Source organism: Chaetura pelagica, unplaced genomic scaffold (genome assembly GCF_000747805.2).
Source record: "Chaetura pelagica isolate M959 unplaced genomic scaffold, ChaPel_1.0 scaffold109, whole genome shotgun sequence".
In the NCBI taxonomy this organism is placed as follows: Eukaryota; Metazoa; Chordata; class Aves; order Apodiformes; family Apodidae; genus Chaetura; species Chaetura pelagica.
The window spans coordinates 3,419,757-3,442,131 of NW_009970725.1; the positions used below are offsets into that span (position 1 = coordinate 3,419,757).

At 40.1% G+C, this 22,375-nt stretch overlaps 1 protein-coding gene across 1 annotated transcript in view; it reads right to left on the reverse strand.

The window, feature by feature from the left end:
- SPIDR (scaffolding protein involved in DNA repair) overlaps window positions 1-22,375 on the reverse strand; it is a 184,911-nt gene that overhangs the window by 21,200 nt on the left and 141,336 nt on the right. Inside the window, exon 6 of the mRNA XM_010006890.1 lies at window positions 7,454-7,612. Coding sequence (XP_010005192.1) covers window positions 7,454-7,612 — 159 coding nt within the window. The remainder of the gene's footprint in view (window positions 1-7,453; window positions 7,613-22,375) is intronic.

Here is a 22,375-nt window from a genome sequence, read left to right on the forward strand (position 1 = left end):
AAACTTTAAAATTTTGCCTTGTGAATCTCATTGCTAGACACCATTAAAAAAAAAAAAAAAGTAATTCTGATCAGAAAAGGACAGGCTTTCAAAAAAATACAGCAAGAAGTGAGAAAAAACAGGCTCAAGCGTGAAAAAAAAGAACACACTAAGTATTTTGAATGAACTTTTTTTTTTTTCTTTGAGAGACAAGGACTGTATTGTCATATTCTGTAACTTTTCTTCCAAAAAAAGGAAAATAGACATGAATCCACACCAGGAAGACAGAAATAATCTATCAGATTCTAAATGACAGATTGAACTTCCCAGGCTAAACTGAAATCTGTTTGGTAAAAAATTGTGTTTTTCTCATACCAAATATTCAGATGTCCAATGTTTATCACCAACATAACCAGGCCAACAGTAAGGCTAACGGAGCATTATAATACAGACTTCCATGGAAGTATGGATTTGCAACATGCAAAGAGCACCTCTACTTAAAGATACTCTTCTCTTCTGTAAACCCACCTTTTCAAGCTTCACTTATATATAATGATATTTTTTTACATGCATGTGTATGTGTGTATATAGACACACAGAGACATATGTATGTATTAATATGTGAAGCAATTCTTTTTAGTATCCTTAATGATTTTCATTGTTCAGTGTGCTCTGAGGGCATCCCTCCCAACTTAAATTTTGCCTGCTAAATTTTGGTATGTCTTTTCTCTCTATCCATAAACATCAACTGCCTCCTGCATATCCAGACAGTAGTAAGAGAATTTTAAAGATTTCACACTTTTCAACAGGCTAAATACATGGCTGAGAAAATAAAAATAAACATACAGCATTTGCAGAAATTAACCCAGATGTATTTAACTGTCTTAAACTACTCCATAGAAAAATAACTGGAAGATAGTGAGTGATTTTAATAAAATAGCATTGTACTTCTCCCTCTCCACAACTCTTGCCATAGATGATGATGATGCTGTCCTGTACAGAAGAAGCTACTTTCATTTGCTCACCTAACCATCTTCCTTCTCAGTTTCCCAGCTCACCAGCAGACAGAAGTCAACTTCTGCTTCTGACCTGCATGGTCTGTTTAGCCCTCCAGTGCAAAGTAAGTGGCTTACATCCCTATGTGCACACATGCATTCATGTGTTTGCTCTAAGGTTTTTTATAAAAACATACAAATTAAAGAGAAAAGCCATTGTAGTTATATTTAGACCTGGTAAAGTGACAAACCAGGATCTACAGTCTCAGTACATCTACTCTGATCCTATGGAAATTTCATTCATTTCACACTACAAGCTATACCACAAAAATCAAAATACTTCAAATTTTAATTTAATTTAATTTTTTAAGACAGTATTTCACTGACTCCTATCTGATAACTTATTTAATAACTTACTAAGGAGATCTTGTTTATTTCTCTCATAAGCATGAAGTTTCATGAACAGTTCTGATCCAAGAACTTTGTGTGTGACATGCCCGATTCAACTTTTTAACATTACAGATTATAGTTTGGGGGATTTTGTATCTTAATAATGACGCCAGAGGTTCAGGGAAAAATTACCATAGGAAGCAAATATCAGCAATATCAAAGAAAGTAGAAGGAAAACAATAACCATTACTAGGAAAAGAAGAAAGACTACGTGATATTTACAGCAGGGGACGGGAAATGGTAGGATTCTATTCCAACATCTTCCACAGCTTTTCTCTGGAGACTCCAGACTTGGCATTTCTGTATTTCCTCCTCTCCTACTCGCCCAATTTTAGGCTCAAATGAATCAGTTTTCTTTTGGCAGTGTCAGTCTCAATTATTAAGAACTCAAAACTAAAGCAATTCCTCACCCTCTCTGACACCTCTCCTTGCTCAAAACAAACAAACAAAAAGAAATTCAGTAATAATCACCTACACTGCATAAACTCCAACTATCAAAACAAGCAACCCAAATATGAAGTTGATGCTGTAGGCTACGTCTGCCTTTAATTGACTAATTAGAATCTTGCAGTGCACATGCTACGCAACACCACATTTTCTCAGATTTGAGTAACAGAAGTAACAAAACCATAAAGTAAAAATCTTAGCCTACTAAACCAGCATCTCAGTCAGGGTTTTCTCCCCTCCTTTTGTTTAAATATATGGAATTATTTTGTTGAGTAATTTATTTACATACTCCATTAAGTCAATTTTCTACAGTACAATAGACGCTACATATACTACATTAAAACATTTAAATTATAATGCATAATACTTTTGATTCAATATGGGTATGCCTATGTTATTCTCCAATGCTGGCTACTAAACAGATCCATGACAGAAGCAGCAGCCCATACTTGTTAAAGAGAAGCAAACTCAGGAAAAAAAGTAATTATGGATACATGAGCAGTCATCAGAAAGAATAAAAAAGTAATGCAAATATCCAAAACTTCAATGCAATTACTGAAATTATGCTTTAACCACAGCAATTATCAAAGCGTTTCAGGACCTCAAACCTCAGAGACAGGGGTGGCTCTTTGAGATGGCAGTCTGTTTTGGAGGAGGGAAAACCAAAGGAAGGAAGTTGTGACTTCCTTGCTCTGCAGAGGATTCTTACTATTACACTTCCTGTCAATGTCTAGCAGTTGAAACCCTTTCTTGTACAGTAGTTAGCAGTGGTCCTCTGCTCTGAGTGTGAAGCAACAAGAGAACACATACTGTGAAGGGGAGGGGGAAAAGGAGAGAAAGAGACACCCAAGACACACAGGAGTTAATAAAAAACGAAAACAAAAACAAGGAAGGGAAGGGAAGGGAAGGGAAGGGGAAGGGAAGGGGAAGGGGAAGGGGAAGGGGAAGGGGAAGGGGAAGGGGAAGGGGAAGGGGAAGGGGAAGGGGAAGGGGAAGGGGAAGGGGAAGGGGAAGGGGAAGGGGAAGGGGAAGGGGAAGGGGAAGGGGAAGGGGAAGGGGAAGGGGAAGGGGAAGGGGAAGGGGAAGGGGAAGGGGAAGGGGAAGGGGAAGGGGAAGGGGAAGGGGAAGGGGAAGGGGAAGGGGAAGGGGAAGGGGAAGGGGAAGGGGAAGGGGAAGGGGAAGGGGAAGGGGAAGGGGAAGGGGAAGGGGAAGGGGAAGGGGAAGGGGAAGGGGAAGGGGAAGGGGAAGGGGAAGGGGAAGGGGAAGGGGAAGGGGAAGGGGAAGGGGAAGGGGAAGGGGAAGGGGAAGGGGAAGGGGAAGGGGAAGGGGAAGGGGAAGGGGAAGGGGAAGGGGAAGGGGAAGGGGAAGGGGAAGGGGAAGGGGAAGGGGAAGGGGAAGGGGAAGGGGAAGGGGAAGGGGAAGGGGAAGGGGAAGGGGAAGGGGAAGGGGAAGGGGAAGGGGAAAGCAAGGAAGGAAGGAAGGAAGGAAGGAAAGAAAATGACCCTCAGGCACAATAGTGACCAACATTACAGACAAACACAGTCACATTTCACATATCAGTGCCTAACTTTTGAAAGTTTAAAATGACAAACAACAGAAGCCAACTTTGAAAATCCAGAAATTTCTCAGAGAAACAGAACACTTGATGATGAACTCAACATTCAGAGATTCCTTATTTTAGAGAGAAATGCAACAGTTAGTAAAGCAAACTATTATGGAACAATCTGCCATTAATTAAAGGTTGGGTCACGTGCCAAAGCTTATGATTTGATGGATCCTTCAAAGTATTTTACCCTTTCCAACATAAGTGTGGATTTTAGCACTACCCATGTTGCATCTTATTTTCTTCTTCTCCCCTCTGTTTCTAAATTGGTGTAATTTTTCTGTTCTGCTGAACAGAAACTAGTAAATAATTAAGAGAAGAAGCCAGCAGGTTTGCTATGCTCTGCAGTCAAAGAGATCAGCACTTGGCAAATTAGGAGAAAAGACACCAATTGTCAAAATCCAAATTACTATTCTGTGTAGAACTCCAGTCAGGGCTAAACCCAAAATTTTTGTTGATAAAGACAGGCATCTAACTACAAATTTTATCTCAGCTCATTGAAATTATTCCCTAGGAGGAAGCAGCAGACTATGACAATTTATAGGTTATTTACTCCTGAGGAGTTTTAGTAAGTGCTCATTCCCTGCATTTAATTGCATCAATCTAGTTTCTGGTTATACCAGACATACCTGAAACCTGCCTGGGATCTATTAAAATAGGGGGTTACATCTCAGTTGTACTGCCTACAGATTCTTAACCAAAACTTCTGCCTCAAGCAGCATACCATCAAAATATCCCTTCTTTTTGCTCAAGGGGCTGAAATTATAAGACTGACGTATGAGGTAGTTGAAGGACAGGAGAGAGAACATACACCTCTAAGGAGCCAACACCACCAGGGGCAGATCAATGAAAATTAGTCAGTCTTCTCTCTTTAAACCATTGTATCATTCCCTGCAGTTCAGGGAACAGTTGCAGGAAATGCTAGGAGACAGGCATGAATGAGAGGGTGAAGAGAAAAGGTGTCAAGAAACACATACTGAACCACATACACTGCTGTTAATTCAGCTGCTACAATACTGGTTCCTACCTTATTCAACAGCCTCATGACCAGACTAGAAGAACTGCTGGAAATAAGACACCAAACAAGCCATGGCAACTTTGCTGTGACTCAGCCATGCCCATCTGTCTTCCAGGATTGCCAGAAACTGGACTGCAAAGGGGAACACCACTGCCTCTATCAGGCTACAAAGGGAAGGATTTCTTGCAGTTATGGTTTTCGGGGAGTATGTTTTACATGGGATATGGAACTTGTTCTGAAAACCACCTAAATCAATGACAGACCTTCAAATGACCTAGTTAAAGACCCTAGTACTTGTTAAAGCATATGGGTATTCAAAATTATATTAATCATTAACAGTGTTTCTCTCAGTGTAAGAATATGATAATTCTAATTTTTCACAGGGTTGATCTTAATCAAGACAGGACATCATTGTGCAAGTTGTTACCCCACTTTTCTTTTGTAAAACAAGTGTTTTCCTATCCGGAGAAGAAAGAGGTTTAGTTCCCTTGGTACATCTTATAGTACAAGTCCATTCCAAAGATCAAGTCAGGTTTACAGCCAGGTTTTTGGCAGAAGGCAAATTCCCTTTATTTTAGGTTTTTTGTCCTTGAAATGCAACTTCAGCCTAGAACAGGGATTTTAAAATTGCATTTACTGGAATGATGTTAAATCCTGCCTTAAATTAAGCACTTGATGATGAGGATACATGATGATCTGGAAATTTTTTGAGCAAGAACAGTGGACCATTGATGCAAAAAGCTTGAGCACCAATTATATCTGTTAAATGAAAATCTCCTCTGTCTCAGGGAAGTACTGAGGAAGCACTCTGTCTCTATAAGAGAGATTATAATCCATGTGACTGTGGGACAGCATGCTCGTATTGGGATCCTATTAGCCACTCCTGGCTTTCTCCAAATTGTGTGCTTCAAAGGCACAGAAAAAGTAAAGACTTTTCCCTCATATTTCCTACATTTTCTTCCCTTTCATCCATTTTAAAAGCCACTGTCAGACTCCAGGAAACAAACAGTTTAAAAGCCATCTCCTTCCAAAAAGTAACTGACATTCTGAAACAAGCAAACAAACAAAACCCGACAACAACAAAGAAAGCAGAAGTCCTTGTTGCAGGGCAAACCACATAGTTCTTGTTCACTCATGTGCTGCAAAGCCAAGGTTAGGCACTCAGAGGCATATCCCAGGATGTGCTCAGATATATCACTGCCTCTGGAAACTCATTTATCCAGTGGCAATGAGTCCTACAATCTAATTATGTTCTGTGTGAATAAGTACTCCCTTATATTCATTTCAGCTATGGCTTTACTGTGGTTTCCATCACACCTAGAATGACACAAACCGTGTCCCAACACTCATAAGTACTAACAAGCTATAAAGCAGAACTTAGGCTAAAACAACTAGAAAAAATAAATCCCTGAACGATTTCCCCACCCACCCATCTTGTACAATGAAATCACGTTTCAACCACGACACTGTCCCTGAAGCTACACTAGTCTTTTTCTTTTAATGTTTCCTAGCAGGGTTACCACCAGCACAGCTCCAGCTGAGCCACCAGCATTTTCAGCAGTGTGCCTTCTAATCGTCCTCAGAATAGCCAGAAGTAACTTACTGCTGCTTTGAAACATTAGAAAAAGTCTGTCTCTTATTAGCTAGGCAGAGTACTGGAAACACCAGCAGCCAGTTGTAAAACTTCATTTGTATCCAGAATTCCAACGCCATTATTTAATTTGTTTGGAAAAAATGTAACTTGAAAAAAAAAAAAAAGCCAACAAAGTAATTAAATAAGAAGTCGTGTTTGTTATTAAAGATCCATAAAAATGCAAGTAGGCTTGAAATCCAAAGGATCTGAAAATTAACACTGCAAGTACATGAAAAGAAAAGCATACTGAATAGTGCTGGCTGGAAAACAACAATTCCATTTTGCTAAACATTTCAAGGCTTTGAAATTTGTTTTTGTTCCAATATGAAACAAAAATGAGACTTTCTGAAAGTTTTTATGAAATGAGAAGGAGAGAGAGTATTCACTCCCTCTGGATCTGAAAAATCTTCCCCACAAAATTGTCTCCAAAATAGATAGATAATGTTTCCATGAAACATTCACGTTTTGATGAAACAGCATTTTTCAGGAGGAAAAAAAAAGTGTCAGCAGAAATATCATAGCCATTCTAATACCAAGGGCTTATCTAGATTGGATGCTTGTACAAATAAATTACGTTGAAAATTGAATCAATCTTTTATTTATACAGGTTCCCATGTGAACACCATATCAGTTTCTCTAGAAAGATACTCCAAAAGCTAATTGATCTATTTAAGGTTTTTTTTCTTGATTAAAGAGACTTTCTTACATTCAAAGAGTTTAAAAGGAAACACAGAATAATCAAAATCTGAGAGCTACTATACATTAATTTGTTACTTATCTGGGGGGATTTTTCTATAAACCTGTGGACATTCTTATTCCAAAAGAAGAATGGCTTTACTATTTGCAAGATTTTCAGGGTTTTTTAAAAGAAATTTAAACTGTACTTCCAAAACTATATAGACTTAACTGAATTAAGCTCTCATATATCATGGGAAAGTCTATGCTTGAATCTTCAAACCAGACTGGGCAGCACTGTAGAAAAACATAGTGTAATAAACAGTTCTGCAAAGAAAGGGAGGTGAACTAACCTCCCTTTCATAATAAGTCTTTGAATCTACTGAAGAGGAAGAAAACACCCACATTTCATGAAATATTGCAGATGGTAATTCCTCTCTATCCCTTGCTCTGCTAAGTGTGTATTTCTGTTGGCTTGTTTATGGTCAAGCTGGAGTATGTTTGGCTCAAGTAGTATTGGATGCCCCAAAAATGGCAGTGAGGACATTTAATTGATCAAAGCCCTTTTAAGTTGTCCCAAAGAATATTGATCACAGAAATGAATAAAAAGTCAGAACATCTCTACCAGCCACAGCATGTAGGTTTGTTCTCACCTTCCTCTTGTGGTTCTTTGCAAAATTTTCATTCCAGCTAGGCAGCAGAATTTTCCTTCCCATCTCCTGCAATATTGCTCAATGTCATCTGCAGAACTCAGGGACTGCAACTGCACTTCACTGAACATGCCATAGGCGTCCTGGACAAGGAGGCACAACCTGCAAAACATTCCTCTGTTACTCATAAGTTCCTGTTCATAACAAACTAGTTAGAAAATTTCTGAAAATTACATTCTGAGCTTCAAAACAGGGCTTATTCCCTACAACATGTGGAGAATTCCTACCAGATAATGAATACCTGTATCAAGAAACAAAACCATTATTGTTTAACGTTTTCTCATGTATGTTTGCAGGAGAAAACAGGGCCGTGAAATAGAGAAGCATGACTAAAAAAAACATAAAGGGTTTGCACTGGGGATTAGATCAACTAACAGCTATGCACTATATGGTCTGTGCACCTATAAAGAAAGAAGGTTGTGTTTTTGCATAACTTGAGGGGAATTCTGCAATGCAGACAGAGCAATGATATATCCGTGTGTCCGTATAAATATAAAAATTCTTCTTAGAAGTGAACAAAGCAATATATTTCACAAGTAATAATCACCAACAGTGAAATGGGCAGGGCAAACACTACATTTTCTATAGCTTTTTTAAAAAGAGTCCTAAGGATACAAAGAAGAGTGAGATGTCGATTGTTCTATTAAAAAAGTTCCAAACAAACAAAAATCCAACACGAAACTACAGATTAGTACTTTCAATATTGGGTATGACGAAGCCCAGAGGAACTACTTTAAAGAGGTAATTAAAGAATCTGCCAAACAAACAATTTGATTAAAGTAATCTATGGAAATAGGGACTGTAGGGCTGGGAAGCATTGCTTAATGAACTTGCTGGCACTTTGAGAAGATATTACTGACACAGAAGATAAGGCAAACTCAGTGGATGTCATACATTTAGATAGTAAAAAATGCATTTCACAAGATTCTGCACCTGAGATGAACAGCCACGATAGCATGAGTCACGCAGTGCTGGAGGAAGGAGGCTGCTCTCTACAAGATTGGTTTAATTGCCCCAGAAAGAGACAGTTAGGCATGGAAACTTTTCAAAGTGAGACAAAAATTACCTTTGAGGGTAGCACACACATCTTTATTTCTAAATAAAACTCATGGCTGCACTAGGCAGCAGAATTCACCTTATTTCCAAGGTACAAAGCTACCTCATCCAGAGCAGTACCACTGTTCACAGCAAGCTGACTCTGAATGCTTTTGGAGCACATCATAATAACGTATTATACGCATCCTGAAAGCATTCAACAATAGTAATTATATCGTTATAAAACACATTTTAAACAAAATAAGCTTCTACATTTCTCTGGAACAAATCTATATACTTCTTCGCAGGGCAGCTTAGGCACATAGGAGATCATTAATCACAATTTCCTTGTTCTTTACGAACTGTCTAACTTTGGCTTACACCCTTGAGAGGGCTGGATTCGCCACAGCACACAACTCCACCAGTGGCTGTGCAAGCACCAGCTGAGAGTGCTGGTTTTATGGAGCTGGTTTTATGGAGTGGTAGGATCAAACAGAAATTAAGGGTCCCAGATTTTTCCCGCACCTCTAGCTAACAATGGTCTCACACCATGAATCTTCTGCACACAAAAAACACCGAAGTACAATTCCTCCTCTGCCCACCAAGGTTAAGAAATCCTTTAAAGCCATGAAACTCTGCTTCTACTCTGAGCAATGACAAACAGGAGGAAACCAAATACTATTGTGATGCGTAGGCTGGAAGAATACATATCCTCATCTCTGGAGTAAGTGGTATTCCCAGCCTAGAAAAAGGGTGACTGTCCTAACACAAACCTGTGTCTCCAAAAGCTCTATCCCTCTTGTATTTTTATGTGTAAAAAAAACCAACAAACCAAAAACTGAGGTGCCTTCTGGATTTGTACCAAAAGATAATCCTTAACTCAACAAAACAGAGAATGATGTGCTATAAGCATGACAGCCCAGAAGCAGAAAAACAAAGGTTGCCTGCTACTTCCCATGTTAGGACCTTGCAATCAGTCAAAAACTCTCCTGAGTTTTAACTGATTGGACCGAAACTCCTCATGCTATTGTTTTGTTTGGAAAAAGCAGACCTAATATGCTCAGGACATTTCTGAAAATCAGATGGAGGGGAACTGCAAAAACAAAGCAAATAGTTTTGCCTATGTTAACAAAACATTCAGCGACTGTTAATTGTAAAAAATTAGGCCTCCGTATCTTGGAGCAAGCAAGGGCCAACTGAGTTAGCGTCTCAGATCTGATCAGTTCAGCAGTCTCTTAACTGATCACTGGAATTTCTCATATCTTCAGTGAGACATAACTGAACCCAAGTAAGTCTCAGACTAGCTGGCACCAGGCTCATATTAAGTCCTCTGGGATATGTTAATTGCCCAAATAAAATTAGCTTGGTTGGTGCTTAAGACATCAGTCACTAAAAGCGCATTTTCCCAGTCCTTTTAAGCCAAGGAAAGAGATGACTGCTGTCAGACACGGGAGTCTCAACTCCCTGCATCCCTGGCCACATATTTCCATCCCTTTGTGGTGGCAGCACAAATGGCTAGGATAGGAAACTTAACTGACCAGAAAAATTTTGTGGCCAAATAAACATCAGATCAGCTCCTTGAAAATTAACTCTGTAGAAGTAAACTCCTATTTGCATGAAATGCTACTTCTAGACAAGAATGTATTTTCCAGGCAAGATTAGAAGCTGAGGATCCCACTCCAGCTGTCCAGTGTTTGCAGCACAACATCCCAGGTCATATGATGGTAGAATGGTCAAGCTCGATATATGGAAGTAAAGGAAGGACTATGTAACTTGAAGCTTATCTCACTAACATTCCCATTCACACTAGCAATGTATTCAGGATTATTGCCATTATAGAGAAACACAGAGCACCAGAACCTTATACACCAAACCTCAAGTACTTTTGCTCTATTAAGACAGTACATGAGAGCAGACACCCACCATACTACACTTGTTCCAACAGTATCCAAAAGGTAGTCACAGTTTTTCTGTAACACGCATTTCAAGTGAAATGTATACACTCACACACTTAGAAAACAGAATTTCACAGTTAATCTTTGGATGTTCAATTTCAGAATAAAAGGTGAGGAATATCCCAAACTAATGCTATGAAGAGAACTTCACAAACACATGTTCCCTTTTGAAACAGTATGGATGAATGATGACAAAACCTCAAAATATACTCCACATCATTTGATCTGGCGCACGGAGATTTAATAAGTAATGTTATAGGTATTTAATAATGAGTGACAATTGATTTTCCTACTTAATGACTATCATGAAATCAGCTGAATCCCACAACAGAGTCAACAATGCATTTGGAGAACTATTCTCATGTTCTCTGAAACCAGTCCTGTTCTTGCGGATTTTGCACACTCTGTTAGCATCACTAACTGCAGTTCCGTTGCTTTCAGAGGCTGTTGATTCATGGCCTTAACTTTCTCACCAGCATTTTTTTTCCCTTGATTTTATTCCCAGAAAAGTGCATTTGTATTATTTTCCCATGTTACAGTGTTGCTCTCATATTGCAGCAAATTTTCCTGCAATTTAAGTTTTAGTGGCAAGTCTAACTGTGATTAAAGCAACAGTTTGTCCCATGATTTTTCCCTCCTTTGAAGCTCACTATGAAGACAAAACCCCACATCTAAATTATGAGACAAACTGCAAATCCAAAGTGGGTATTTGCCCCCAGGATCTCAGCATTTATATTTTGTGCACATCTACCACAAATACTTTTTCTTTTCCACAAAATGTGGTGTTTGTAGTGAATCAGTTAATCAGCCAACACATACCTTTCCCAGTGCCTTGTCAGTATGCATAGTAGTGAACTGTTAAAAAAAGGGTAAGATTGTGGTTTTTATCAGAGGTGCTCATGTAGGGAGGAGATAAGGGCCATATTTATTTTTGGGACAAGAGGATGCAACCCTGAATTTAAAATATGGATTTGGAAACAGAAAGTTCTCATGCAAAGTAGTAGAGAATTCACTCCAGGAGTGAGGGGTGGCAGGAAAGCCAGTAGAGGAGTGAGTGTGGGAGATGCAGACTAAGGAAAAGGTGAAGTATGACTCATTGGCAATAACAAAGGGGGCGAAGATAGGGAATGATAAGAAGGGAGGCAGAGATTGCCCTATTTCCCCCCCACACCCCCTTCTTTTTTTTTTTTTCTTTTTTTTTAAGTAATGACACAGAAAGTCTCATGCAAAAGCTTGGGAAGATTTTGTTAATTTGGTAATAGCCAGGAGCAAGGATGGGGGCTGGGGGAAGATGAGGCTGATTACTCTGCATTATTCCTATGACTGTGCTGATCTTTAGGACAGCGTCTCCCAGTAGAAATCTGGAGAGGATTACAGGATTACTCTGCCATGCCCTTCTCCCAGTTAGTCACTCCTCATGGATAAAGCCTAAAGCCTTTCTTTACTATCAGGTTTTTTTATGCATGAAAAATCGTATCTCTCCATACTGCTTCCTTGTGTCTGGCAGCTGATTTTCTGTAAAGGTAATAGTGACAAAAAGCTTCTTCAGCTTGGGTCACCTCCAGTGTGCTCAGCAGCTAGTGGAAAAGAAACAAGAAAAAGATCTGCCTGTGGAGAAGATGAGAACTCAGAGAGGCCAGAATTGACTGATGACATTGCCTTTACTGAGTCTTGTGAAAACAAGCAGCAGAAATTTGTCATGGAGAGATCTAACAAATAATTGTTTTACCCTGGAGGGTAGGAGAACAACCATGTGGCCCACAGCAGCTTTCCTCCATGCACAGGTAAGAGAGCAAGAGAACAAGCCAAATGCTACCACCTTTTCAATGCTCAGCAGAGACATCATCCCTCTTTGGAAGGGAAGGAAGGGGGAGAATGGGTAAATGCCTGGAACCTAATTGAATTGTATTTGCTCTGATATTTGCTCATTCTTTATCTTCACCATCCAAGAGACAGCTGCTGCTGCTTTGTTTGTCAGAAGGACTTCTTTATCTCTTTGAGGTTCAGTCCTAGCAGAAGCATAAAGCACACGAACATAAACACACATAAACAAAAACCCCCTCTCCCTTAATCACCAGAGGCACAACACTACCTACACAACTCCAATTCAGCAACTTGTCTGGTCAAGTCTCAAGGTGGAGCTGATTAACTCCTGCTAATATGGCTCAGATTCAAACTGTAACCTGCAGGACACCACCCTACTGGGATTTAATTTATCCCTACCTTATGCACTCCTTGCATTCCCCATACCCATATTATCTCTGAAAAATCAAAGCTCAGGGCCTGGGTCTAAACACACAAGGACAACCACCCATCTCCTTTACGCCCTCAGAACACCAGCAGGATTTTCCTTTTAAAAGCTCCGTATTCACCACATCACAAACTGCTTCATGCTCCCTTTTGAAAAGTACATACCCACTGTAGCCTTCTTCAGGGAGACACAAGATTCAGAGTTTTCTGCTTAAAATCCATGCCATTTACTGTCACTAGGTTGTGAGTGAAGCTCTACAAAACGTAACTATGGATTGAACAATACAAGCTAACAACGATGATTAGCTCCTTCCATGCATAGGTTGCAGAGGCACACAGAAAACACAAGCACCCCTGCTTCCAGTTTATAAGGGGAATGTCAATCTCCAAAGGTCATAAATCCCTTCAAGTTTAGCAGTTTCTAGCACCCAGGCTAGTGCTCTGTTTTAAAGCATTGAGATGATCAACACAGCAATCGTTTGCTTGGAAAACCGGAGGTTTAAAGTTACTGAAAAGCGGAGTTTTTGATCATGTAGAGTTTTATTTAGTAATCGGGGAAGGACTCAGAAGGAAAGAAAGGTTAAGACAGATCAGGAGTGCTGAAGGTGGCAGAGTGGGAACAGGGCATGCAGTGAACACCTGACACTCCAGTTGTCTCCAGTGAGAGACGGGCTGTCCTTGCAGAAGCATTGGTGGAAACTGCGCATGCAACAGGAATATCACCAGGGCCACGAGCAAGTCTTATCTCAGCATCTCAAATAGAAAATATGTAGCAGAGGCCTCCCCAGTCTCAAGAAAGGAATCTTTTCTTTGCAGGCACTTCTTAGCATGTGTCTAACAGAGAATTTACATAACACGCTCTGCAAAATAAATCACTACAGAAATGATACCAAACCCGTATTTTTTGATCTTCCTTCATTTTCCTTATAGTTTTATGCAGATGTTAGAAAAAATGAAAAAGAGTGAGAGAGGTTATAAAATAAGTTGGTAATTTTTGTTCACTTCCTTGAACAGTCACTTACTTCAACAAATCTGGAAAACCAAATGCAACTTCCTCAAGGTCTTTCGTGAACCCCCACCTGCTGATTACTTTTTCCATTTCTTCATTCAGGTTAATCCTTCTGTTCAAAGTGACTTTTCTGTGCAGGAAGGGACCTGTACCAGCCAAACATGTCAGCAGGGCTACCTTTTTAGAGCAGAACACGCATGTAGGGAATGGAGCTCCACAGCACTGTAAACATTCCCATTCAAAACATGAAACACCAACTGCCTGCCTAGTGGGAACCACGTACAACTTCTCAGGAAAGGGTGTAGCACAAAACCAGACAGCTTTTCATACTTGCAATGACAACAATGGCTTTGCATGTGACAATTTTTTTCAGCATAAACCATTTCTTCTAAGAAGTTTTCATGCGGCACCAAATGAACTTTTTTAACTGCCCATCTGACACTGTCTCTAAGTGTACTTCCAAACTAAACTGCTGATGTGTGTGCTTTATCTGTATGCAGAATTTTAAACAAAAAATTTAAAAAACACAAAAACACATTCCTGACATCCACTCAAACACAATATGGAGCCTAAGGTATAATTTTAAACAGGTACAGAGTTGCACTTGAGAAATATTTTCAGTATCAGCTGATAGCTTCACTTATCTCAGATTCATAAATGAATACTGGAGTTGTTCTATGTGAACAGTTAAAATTCAAAGTAATTATGTCATGTAAGTAAAAATTTATAGCGATGGTTGGTTTGGAAGACACAATGAGTTAAGGAAAAATAACTTCCCTAGTACTGCCTAAAAGTTTGTATAAAGGTTCAGCTGCAAGAAACCAGTAAAGCCTTAATCCCTGCAGATATGCCAGGCATCTCCCCTGTACAACACTACACTACATGTAATTTATGGTCCTCTTGCTCAGATCCATTCCATACAGCTTGTTATGTAAATAAAATTATTTTGGGTGGTAAACAAAAAAGCAAGCACATCAGATCATCCCAGCTTGTTTCAGACTCACTATGCTGTTAATTGCAGCTGGTAAAAAAAATAATGATGCATGCACTCCTCAGGTTCCTGAGTGTACCATTAGTTCATCATGGAATCCCATTACAATTCCTTGCTTACTTCAGTGAACAATTCAAAGAAAACATTATTTTCCTCCACGCAATAATTTTCTAATCAAGAGTAGAAATCTACATTTAAGAAACTTACATGCTCAGTTGCAAACTGCAAGTCTTTCTTATGGATAATTTCCAATAGAAAAATCATGTTCCAAATATAACGTGTAATTACCACCCAGCCATTTACAGTACTTATCTATGAATCTGAGGAGGGGTTCTTTGTTTATTTTTTTAATCATAAGACTTCATAATTATTGTTTTGGCATCCAAGAATTCCAACAGTCGGCAAGGTACTGCCAGAAGATCTTCTCTTGCAAGGTGCTCAGCACTCTCCAAGAAAATCAACATTTAACTGCTGGTTCAGGCAAAACTGCATGTCATCCTTGCCACTCTACATTTTGTTCACTCCCCAGTTTCTTTTGTGTAAAAATCAGAATAAAAGCCCTGTCTTTAAAGAGTGATCTGAAAGCAACAGCTGAATAACATGATAGTATCTAGGAGGGCAGGCCCACAAAGTCTTTTCTGTGTATTAGATTCCATTTGACTTCAGGGGAGGAGTCTCTCTCTCTCTCTCTCTATATATATATATATGTCTATGTATATCTATAGATATCTCTGTGTGTGTGTATAGAGAGAAAGGGCTTCCTTGCAGTATCAACCCATTTCCTCCATGCTCCAGGACTTAGAGAACTCTCAACTCCCCCTGCAAAACCCTTGGTGAGGGCTTTACAGAATTACAGCATCTGGAATGAAGCAAGAACACTAGCAGTGGTACTGGGGTCGCTTATCTTTCAAGACTGTTGTATTTGTGGATTCACCAGATTTACTTCTGAACCACACAGACCATGAATGGGATCCTACATTTTATTTTAAAAAAAACACACCAAAAACAAAGCAAACCAAACCTAACGTTAAGTGAGCATCAAAAAACGTAACTGCTCATTTAGCTGGCACAAAACATCCTAAAACACATTCTTGGTAGTATAACATTGCACATGTGCTTCCCCAGAGCATGTGAAGGTAAATGAAATATAACACTGTGGGATTTCTTACAGAGCCATGGCTGCATTCAGTAAGACATTCTGCTGTTTCAATGCCACATCATCCCACAGAACTAGCACAAAAATATAATATTCATTGAAATAAAAGGCAGAATAAAGAGTGAAGAAGAAAAGCAGAAGCAACATCGTGTTGGGGCTCCTTCCCTGGCAGCAAGGCAATTTTCCACTCCTTCTTGCAGGGTTCGCTGTTGCTGCTTTCCACTCGTGCTGTTTTCCTTCACTCTGCTTCAGTGGCTGCCTTTCCTAGGTGTGTTTCTAAATGAGGGAGAGGGAGCGTGTCAGTGTGTGTGTGTGTCGTGTGTTTACCAGAGCTATGGTAGCGGTTCTCAGCAGTTCACCGAGAGTTCTAGGAAACAGCCCCTGTTATTTTATTCTGGGTCAATGTCAGCTCATGTCAGGCAGTAAAGATCACACAGGACAGATCGCTCCATCTCGCAGTCCTGGCTGGAGGCCTCAATGGGAGAGGGAAAGGGAACGAGCTGTGAGTGGGCGGGGAGCCTTCCCAGCACTCTACCAACCACCGCACGAGGAATTATGATAAACACCACTCTGGAAACCAGATACAACAGTACATTGTGTTCTTCTTTGCAAAAACAACCAGACTTCGGCTCACTTAAAGTAAACAGTTAATCCTGTTTATGTATTTTTTTTTCCCCTTTCTTTCTTGATGAGTTGTTAACAGAACAATTTCTTCTGCAAAGCAAATAAAAGATCTGTCCCTTAAATTCATACTGATTTTCTCTTCAAGGAAAAAAAATATCAATTTGATATGTAAACTTTCTACTATCAGCAAACATTGTGGAATAACAATCTTTCTTGGCTTAAACTGACTCAGCAAAGTGATGCCAAAACTCAATGAAACCTTTCCCTCACTTACATATTTTATTTTGGAAAACTGAAGTGCCAAACAGAGTGTTCTATTCATCCCCTTTAACTATTCCTTTTCTGACAAGAACAACCAAAACTGGCAAAAACCAAAACAATCAGTATGCTTAGTGTCCTTGCAGCCAGAGTACAGGCTGCCTGGGGAGCACAGACTAGCTACTGAGCAGGGCGGGTGGCTGTTCCCAGGTTTTCTCTGGGAGGTGAGAAAAGAGGAGTCAGACTAATCGACTGCAACAGAGAGAACAAACTGTTATCCTCCTTCTCAAAATACATGCTTACTGTGCAAATTCATGATGTCCCTGATTTTCAATATTAAGGGTGATTAATTAGAAAAGCAGATGGAATTTATTATCTTGTTTTGCTGAAGTCACCACAGTCTACCTATTAACTACTTCTTACCGGGGACTCCAACAGAGTTCACTTAAAGCTACAAGCTTTTCCAAAGGGAATTCTAATTTTTAGCACTCAGGAGTTTAAATAGCTCTGAAAGTCAACAATGAAAGTGTGCTTAACATCCCCAGTCAGTAATAGTTTGTTGATTTAGCTATTTATAATCATAAAAATACATGATTTGCAAAACTGAAAGGGGACGGAAAATATTTCCCTGATTTATTTTTACTCATTTTGCAAGCTCTAAGATTCTGGGTTTTCTGTGCAACCGATGTCACCAAGTGCAAAAATGTTAAGTTCAGGTCTGTGAGGGAAAGTCTGATTTTCAGATTGTTTTGTAAATTATTTTTTTTTCCTGCTTTATTTTCCCCCTTGAGATCTTATTTTTTTTATTCCCCCGCACCCCCCACCCCACCAGCAGTTGCTGAATTTACATTGCTCTGATGAGCTCTCATGTGACAGAGCAGGAGAAAGCAGCCACTCTTTACCATTGCAGAAACTGGGCTGCAGAAGCAACCACCAGCAGGCTGGGACCAGAACCCCAGAGGAGAAGCCTCAGGACTATTCTCCCCAGACCACCCCTTCACCCACCATGGCCTCCAGCCATGACTGGAAGAGCAAGTATGCCTCCAGACAAGACTGGAAGAGCCAGTATTGGTAGGACAGGGCTGCTGCTGAACACTTCATCCTGCTCTAAGTGCACCCTGTAATTTAACCCCCTCCCTTCCAGTCCTGCACTTGCACAAGAAGAGCATGGTTGCTCTCTTATGATGGTGGATTTGGCTTGCCAAATTTATCCTCAAATTGATGGACAGTCCACAACATTATCTATGAAGGACCCAACTTACATTGAGGTGCTTCAGCTCTGAGCAGAGTGGTTACTGGCTGCAGGACTGCAGGGAAGAAGCAATATACTTTGGTAATAACCTCTCTCAGGAAGCCAGAGAAGAATATAGCAGTGCTATGGTCTCTGCTTGTTGGATAAACTCCTGGGCGTAGGAGAAGAAAGCAATAAACCTAAATCATTTAGGGTGCAGTTATAATCCAAGTACAAAAGAAGACTCCCTTTGACTCCCCACATTTTGACTCCACGGTGGCTGGCCACCATCACACCCTACTTCAGGAGGGAATGTATAATTTGAGAGGAATGCAGATGAGAGGGAGAGGTGACTCTATGGGAGGATGGGAGATTGTGAGGAGATGAAGCAACAGCAGGAGGAAAACATGGAAGGTGGAGAAAAAGAAAGATCAGGAGGAAATGCTCTTTGATGTTAGCTCTTTTCCACTTCCTTTCTTACACCTTGCTGTTTGACATGTCTCTGACAGTTAGAGATTAGGGGAAAAAATGCTGGTCTGCATTTGACACTGTCTCCCAGAGCATCCTCGTAGATAAGCTAAGGAAGTGTGGTCTTGATGATCAGGTAGTGAGGTGGATCATGAACTCGTTGAAAGGAAGAAGTCAGAGAGTTGTGGTCAATGGGACAGAATCTGGTTGGAGGATTGTGACTAGTGGAGTCCCTCAGGGGTCGGTACTGGGACTGGTGTTGTTCAGTATTTTCAGCAATGACCTGGATAAGGGAACAGAGTGTGCCCTCAGCAAGTTAGCTGATGACACTAAACTGGGAGGAGTGGCTGACACACCAGAAGGCTGTGCTGCCATTCAGTGAGACCTGGACAGGCTGGAGAGTTGGGTGGGGAGAAACTTGGTGAAATTCAACAAGGGCAAGTGTAGAGTCTTGCATCTGGGGAAGAACAACCCCAGGTACCAGTACAGGTTGGGGGCTGACCTGTTGGAGAGCAGTGTAGGAGAAAGGGACCTGGGGGTCCTGGTAGAAAGGAGGATGCCCATGAGCCAGCAATGTGCCCTTGTGGCCAAGAAGGCCAATGGCATCCTGGGGTGCGTTAGAAAGGGTGTGGTTAGTAGGTCAAGGGAGGTTCTCCTCCCCCTCTACTCTGCCTTGGTGAGGCCACATCTGGAATATTGTGTCCAGTTCTGGGCCCCACAGTTCAAGAAGGACAGAGAACTGCTTGAGAGAGTCCAGCGCAGAGCCACAAAGATGATTAAGGGAGTGGAACATCTCCCTTATGAGGAAAGGCTGAGGGAGCTGGGTCTCTAGCTTGGAGAAGAGGAGACTGAGGGGTGACCTCATCAATGTTTACAAATATGTAAAGGGTGAGTGTCAGGAGGATGGAGCCAGGCTTTTTTCAGTGATGTCTAGTGATAGGACAAGGGGCAATGGGTGCAAACTGGAGCATAGGAGGTTCCACGTAAACATCAGAAAAAACTTCTTTACTGTAAGAGTGACAGAGCCCTGGAACAGGCTGCCCAGAGAGGCTGTGGAGTCTCCTTCGCTGAAGACATTCAAAACCCACCTGGACACGTTCCTGTGTGATGTGCTCTAGGTGATCCTGCTCTGGCAGGGGGGTTGGACTAGATGATCTTTCAAGGTCCCTTCCAACCCCTAGGATTCTGTGTCTGTGGCAACACAAGTATAACCCTGTAGATGACCTACAAGCATCTCTGATGGAGCACTTACCCCAGACACATTTAGATTTCTTATATCACAACTCATGGACACAACAAGCACTGCTGAAAGGGAAGTGCAGATGGAGCAGTTTTCCAATTTGAAAATAAAAAATGAAGTTTTGTTACCCTTTCAAGCTTCCATTTGAAGTTTTCAAAATGAGAAACCTCATTTTCCATTATAGGCCAAGTAAAGCTTTATAAATGGCTTTTAAATAAACAGCAGGCTTGAGCCATTATCCAAACCTTACTCAATTTCCATTCACTTCAATGAGCTTCACCTAATGCCATATAGCAGGCAGAGAAAACTGCTGGGCAGCACCAATAACATTCCTCCACCCTGATTTCATTCATGCAAATTCCATGTTTCTCTGTAAAAACTATCAAAACTAAACATTGATCAAAGATCATAGACTGAAGTAATTTTCAGAATCTCAAATATGCCATATCCTGAGGTTTGAGGGTTTTTTTGGCATTTAATTGGGTAATCTTAAAATATACATGAAGAATCTCTCGCTTTTTATCCTTTTGGATATCTTTGGATACAAATGAAGATTTCAAAAGTTATGTGTGCTAGTGGGAAGTATTCTAAAAGAAAAAATCTCTGCTACAGCAACATAATCACTATTGGTCTGTACAGATGATAGCCTTTATTCCATCTCTCATGCATGTGAAATACTATTTTATTGTTTTGACATAATCAGTAATTACACAGGATTTAATATAATAACCATGATTGAATACTGAGAAAATTCATGCGTGATATACTCCGTTCTAACTTTCTCTTCCTCTATAAAAAAACAGTCCTGAAAGTAATAATCTGTTCAAATATCAGCACAGCATAGTTTGTTTTCATTATTTATATTCCAAGGGAAAGAAAAAAAAAAGACAAAATCTAATCAAAACTACAGGAAGAGTTAAGAGAGACAAAAGATAATAATGTAAATTAGACCTGGATTAGGGCCCTTAGTAAGTCTATCTATTCATGCCAAAAGAGGTGATTTAATATTCTGTGGTTAAGATTCTGGTTTTGTGTCTTATCCAAAAGTCTATCAACAATAGCACATTGTTCTCCTACCACGATGCTGGTGTTACCGCCTCTGATGTGATTCAGCACAGACTTGAAGGGAGAGGCACAGCTAAACACAGTTTGGATTTTCCTGAGCTGTCACCCATTGCAGGCCAGCAGGAGATATAACATGACAGCCAAGATAACAAGATACATTTTGTCTTTAAAACACGCAGTTTCCTGTTGATAGTATTCTGTATTGTCACACTTGTCTGGTCCTCTTTTTCCTGTCATACATACCTTCCCTAATTGAGACTTTGCTGAACTGCACTGAGGAAGCATTTGGACAGGGACAATTTCTTCTACATGCCTGTAGAGCATCTGATACAGGGTGCAAGCCCTGATCCTCACTGGAGCATCTGTGTCACAAAACCAGATCAAAGCTTTGGAGTAGCCATTTAAACATCAGTCACTGCTGCTTATCCTTCTTAACCACAGGCAACAGGGCTAGCATTTGCATTTTCAGAGCACTGTCAGCATCTTAGCAGTTGACTTTTTGCCTCTCAGGCCCTCAGCTTACAAGGAACTCTGCATCTCAAACCAGACTGCTAGATTGCTCCTCCAGCCTGGCTTCACCTTCATCCCCAGAATGAAGTGCTGAGGAACCATCAGAAGCAGGTTTGAAGGTTGCTTCTAAGGGACTCCTTCCTACAGAACAGGTCTTATAAGCTGCAGAGAACCAGCAGCTTATAAAAATTGTGATATCTTACATAAATATAAGGCCACATTTTCATGCCTTTTCTGCTGTCGTGACACACTTCATGGTGTTCTCTCCACTCCCAGGTAATGTCAGAGACCCTTGATTTTGGCTCATGTGACACTATGTAACCCATGTACTCCTAAGGTGAAGCATAAAAAAAAGGCTAAATTGAAAACATTATAATACTCTAATCAAATACAGACAAAGCTTCCAAACAATATTCTCAGTAATAGGGGACAAAATGCCCACATTTTAAAATAAATGTGCTTTCTGACTAGCCATTTTTCAAACACACCTCTTAACTTCCACTGCTGCAAGAAGTGTGAAAATATCAACAAGACAAAAGTACAAGAAATGAAAACATATTAAGTGAATCCCGCTTGGATCAATGCAAGCATTTTGTTTTACCAATTAAAAAAAAACAAATAACCAAAAACACAAGTTAAAAATCGTAACTGAAATGGAATTTCTAAACAAGTGGTTTTAGAGTAGGAAAATGGCATTGTTTCAAAACAGCATTTCAGCAATTTCCCAACTTTTCAATTGCTTGTACAAGCTTTTCATAAGGAGTTTTCATTTTTTTTTACAAGATGATCTGACAGAAAATTATTTCTTTGAAAAATTTCCAACCATTTTTCCTAGAAATATTTCTCAAAACGGCAATGCAGTAACTACTCATTAATTTTCAAGGCTTTGTTTTGACAAACATAATTATCCAGCATATTGAAGAATAACTACCCAGTATGATTGTAAGTAGAAGCAGTGCTGAATGGTGAGAAATGGAAATGTTATATACATGGTTTTTATCCCCTCTCCTTCTCTCATAACAGCTGTAGAAATATATTCAAATATACAACTTCTTTTTAAGCAGAAGCGAAAC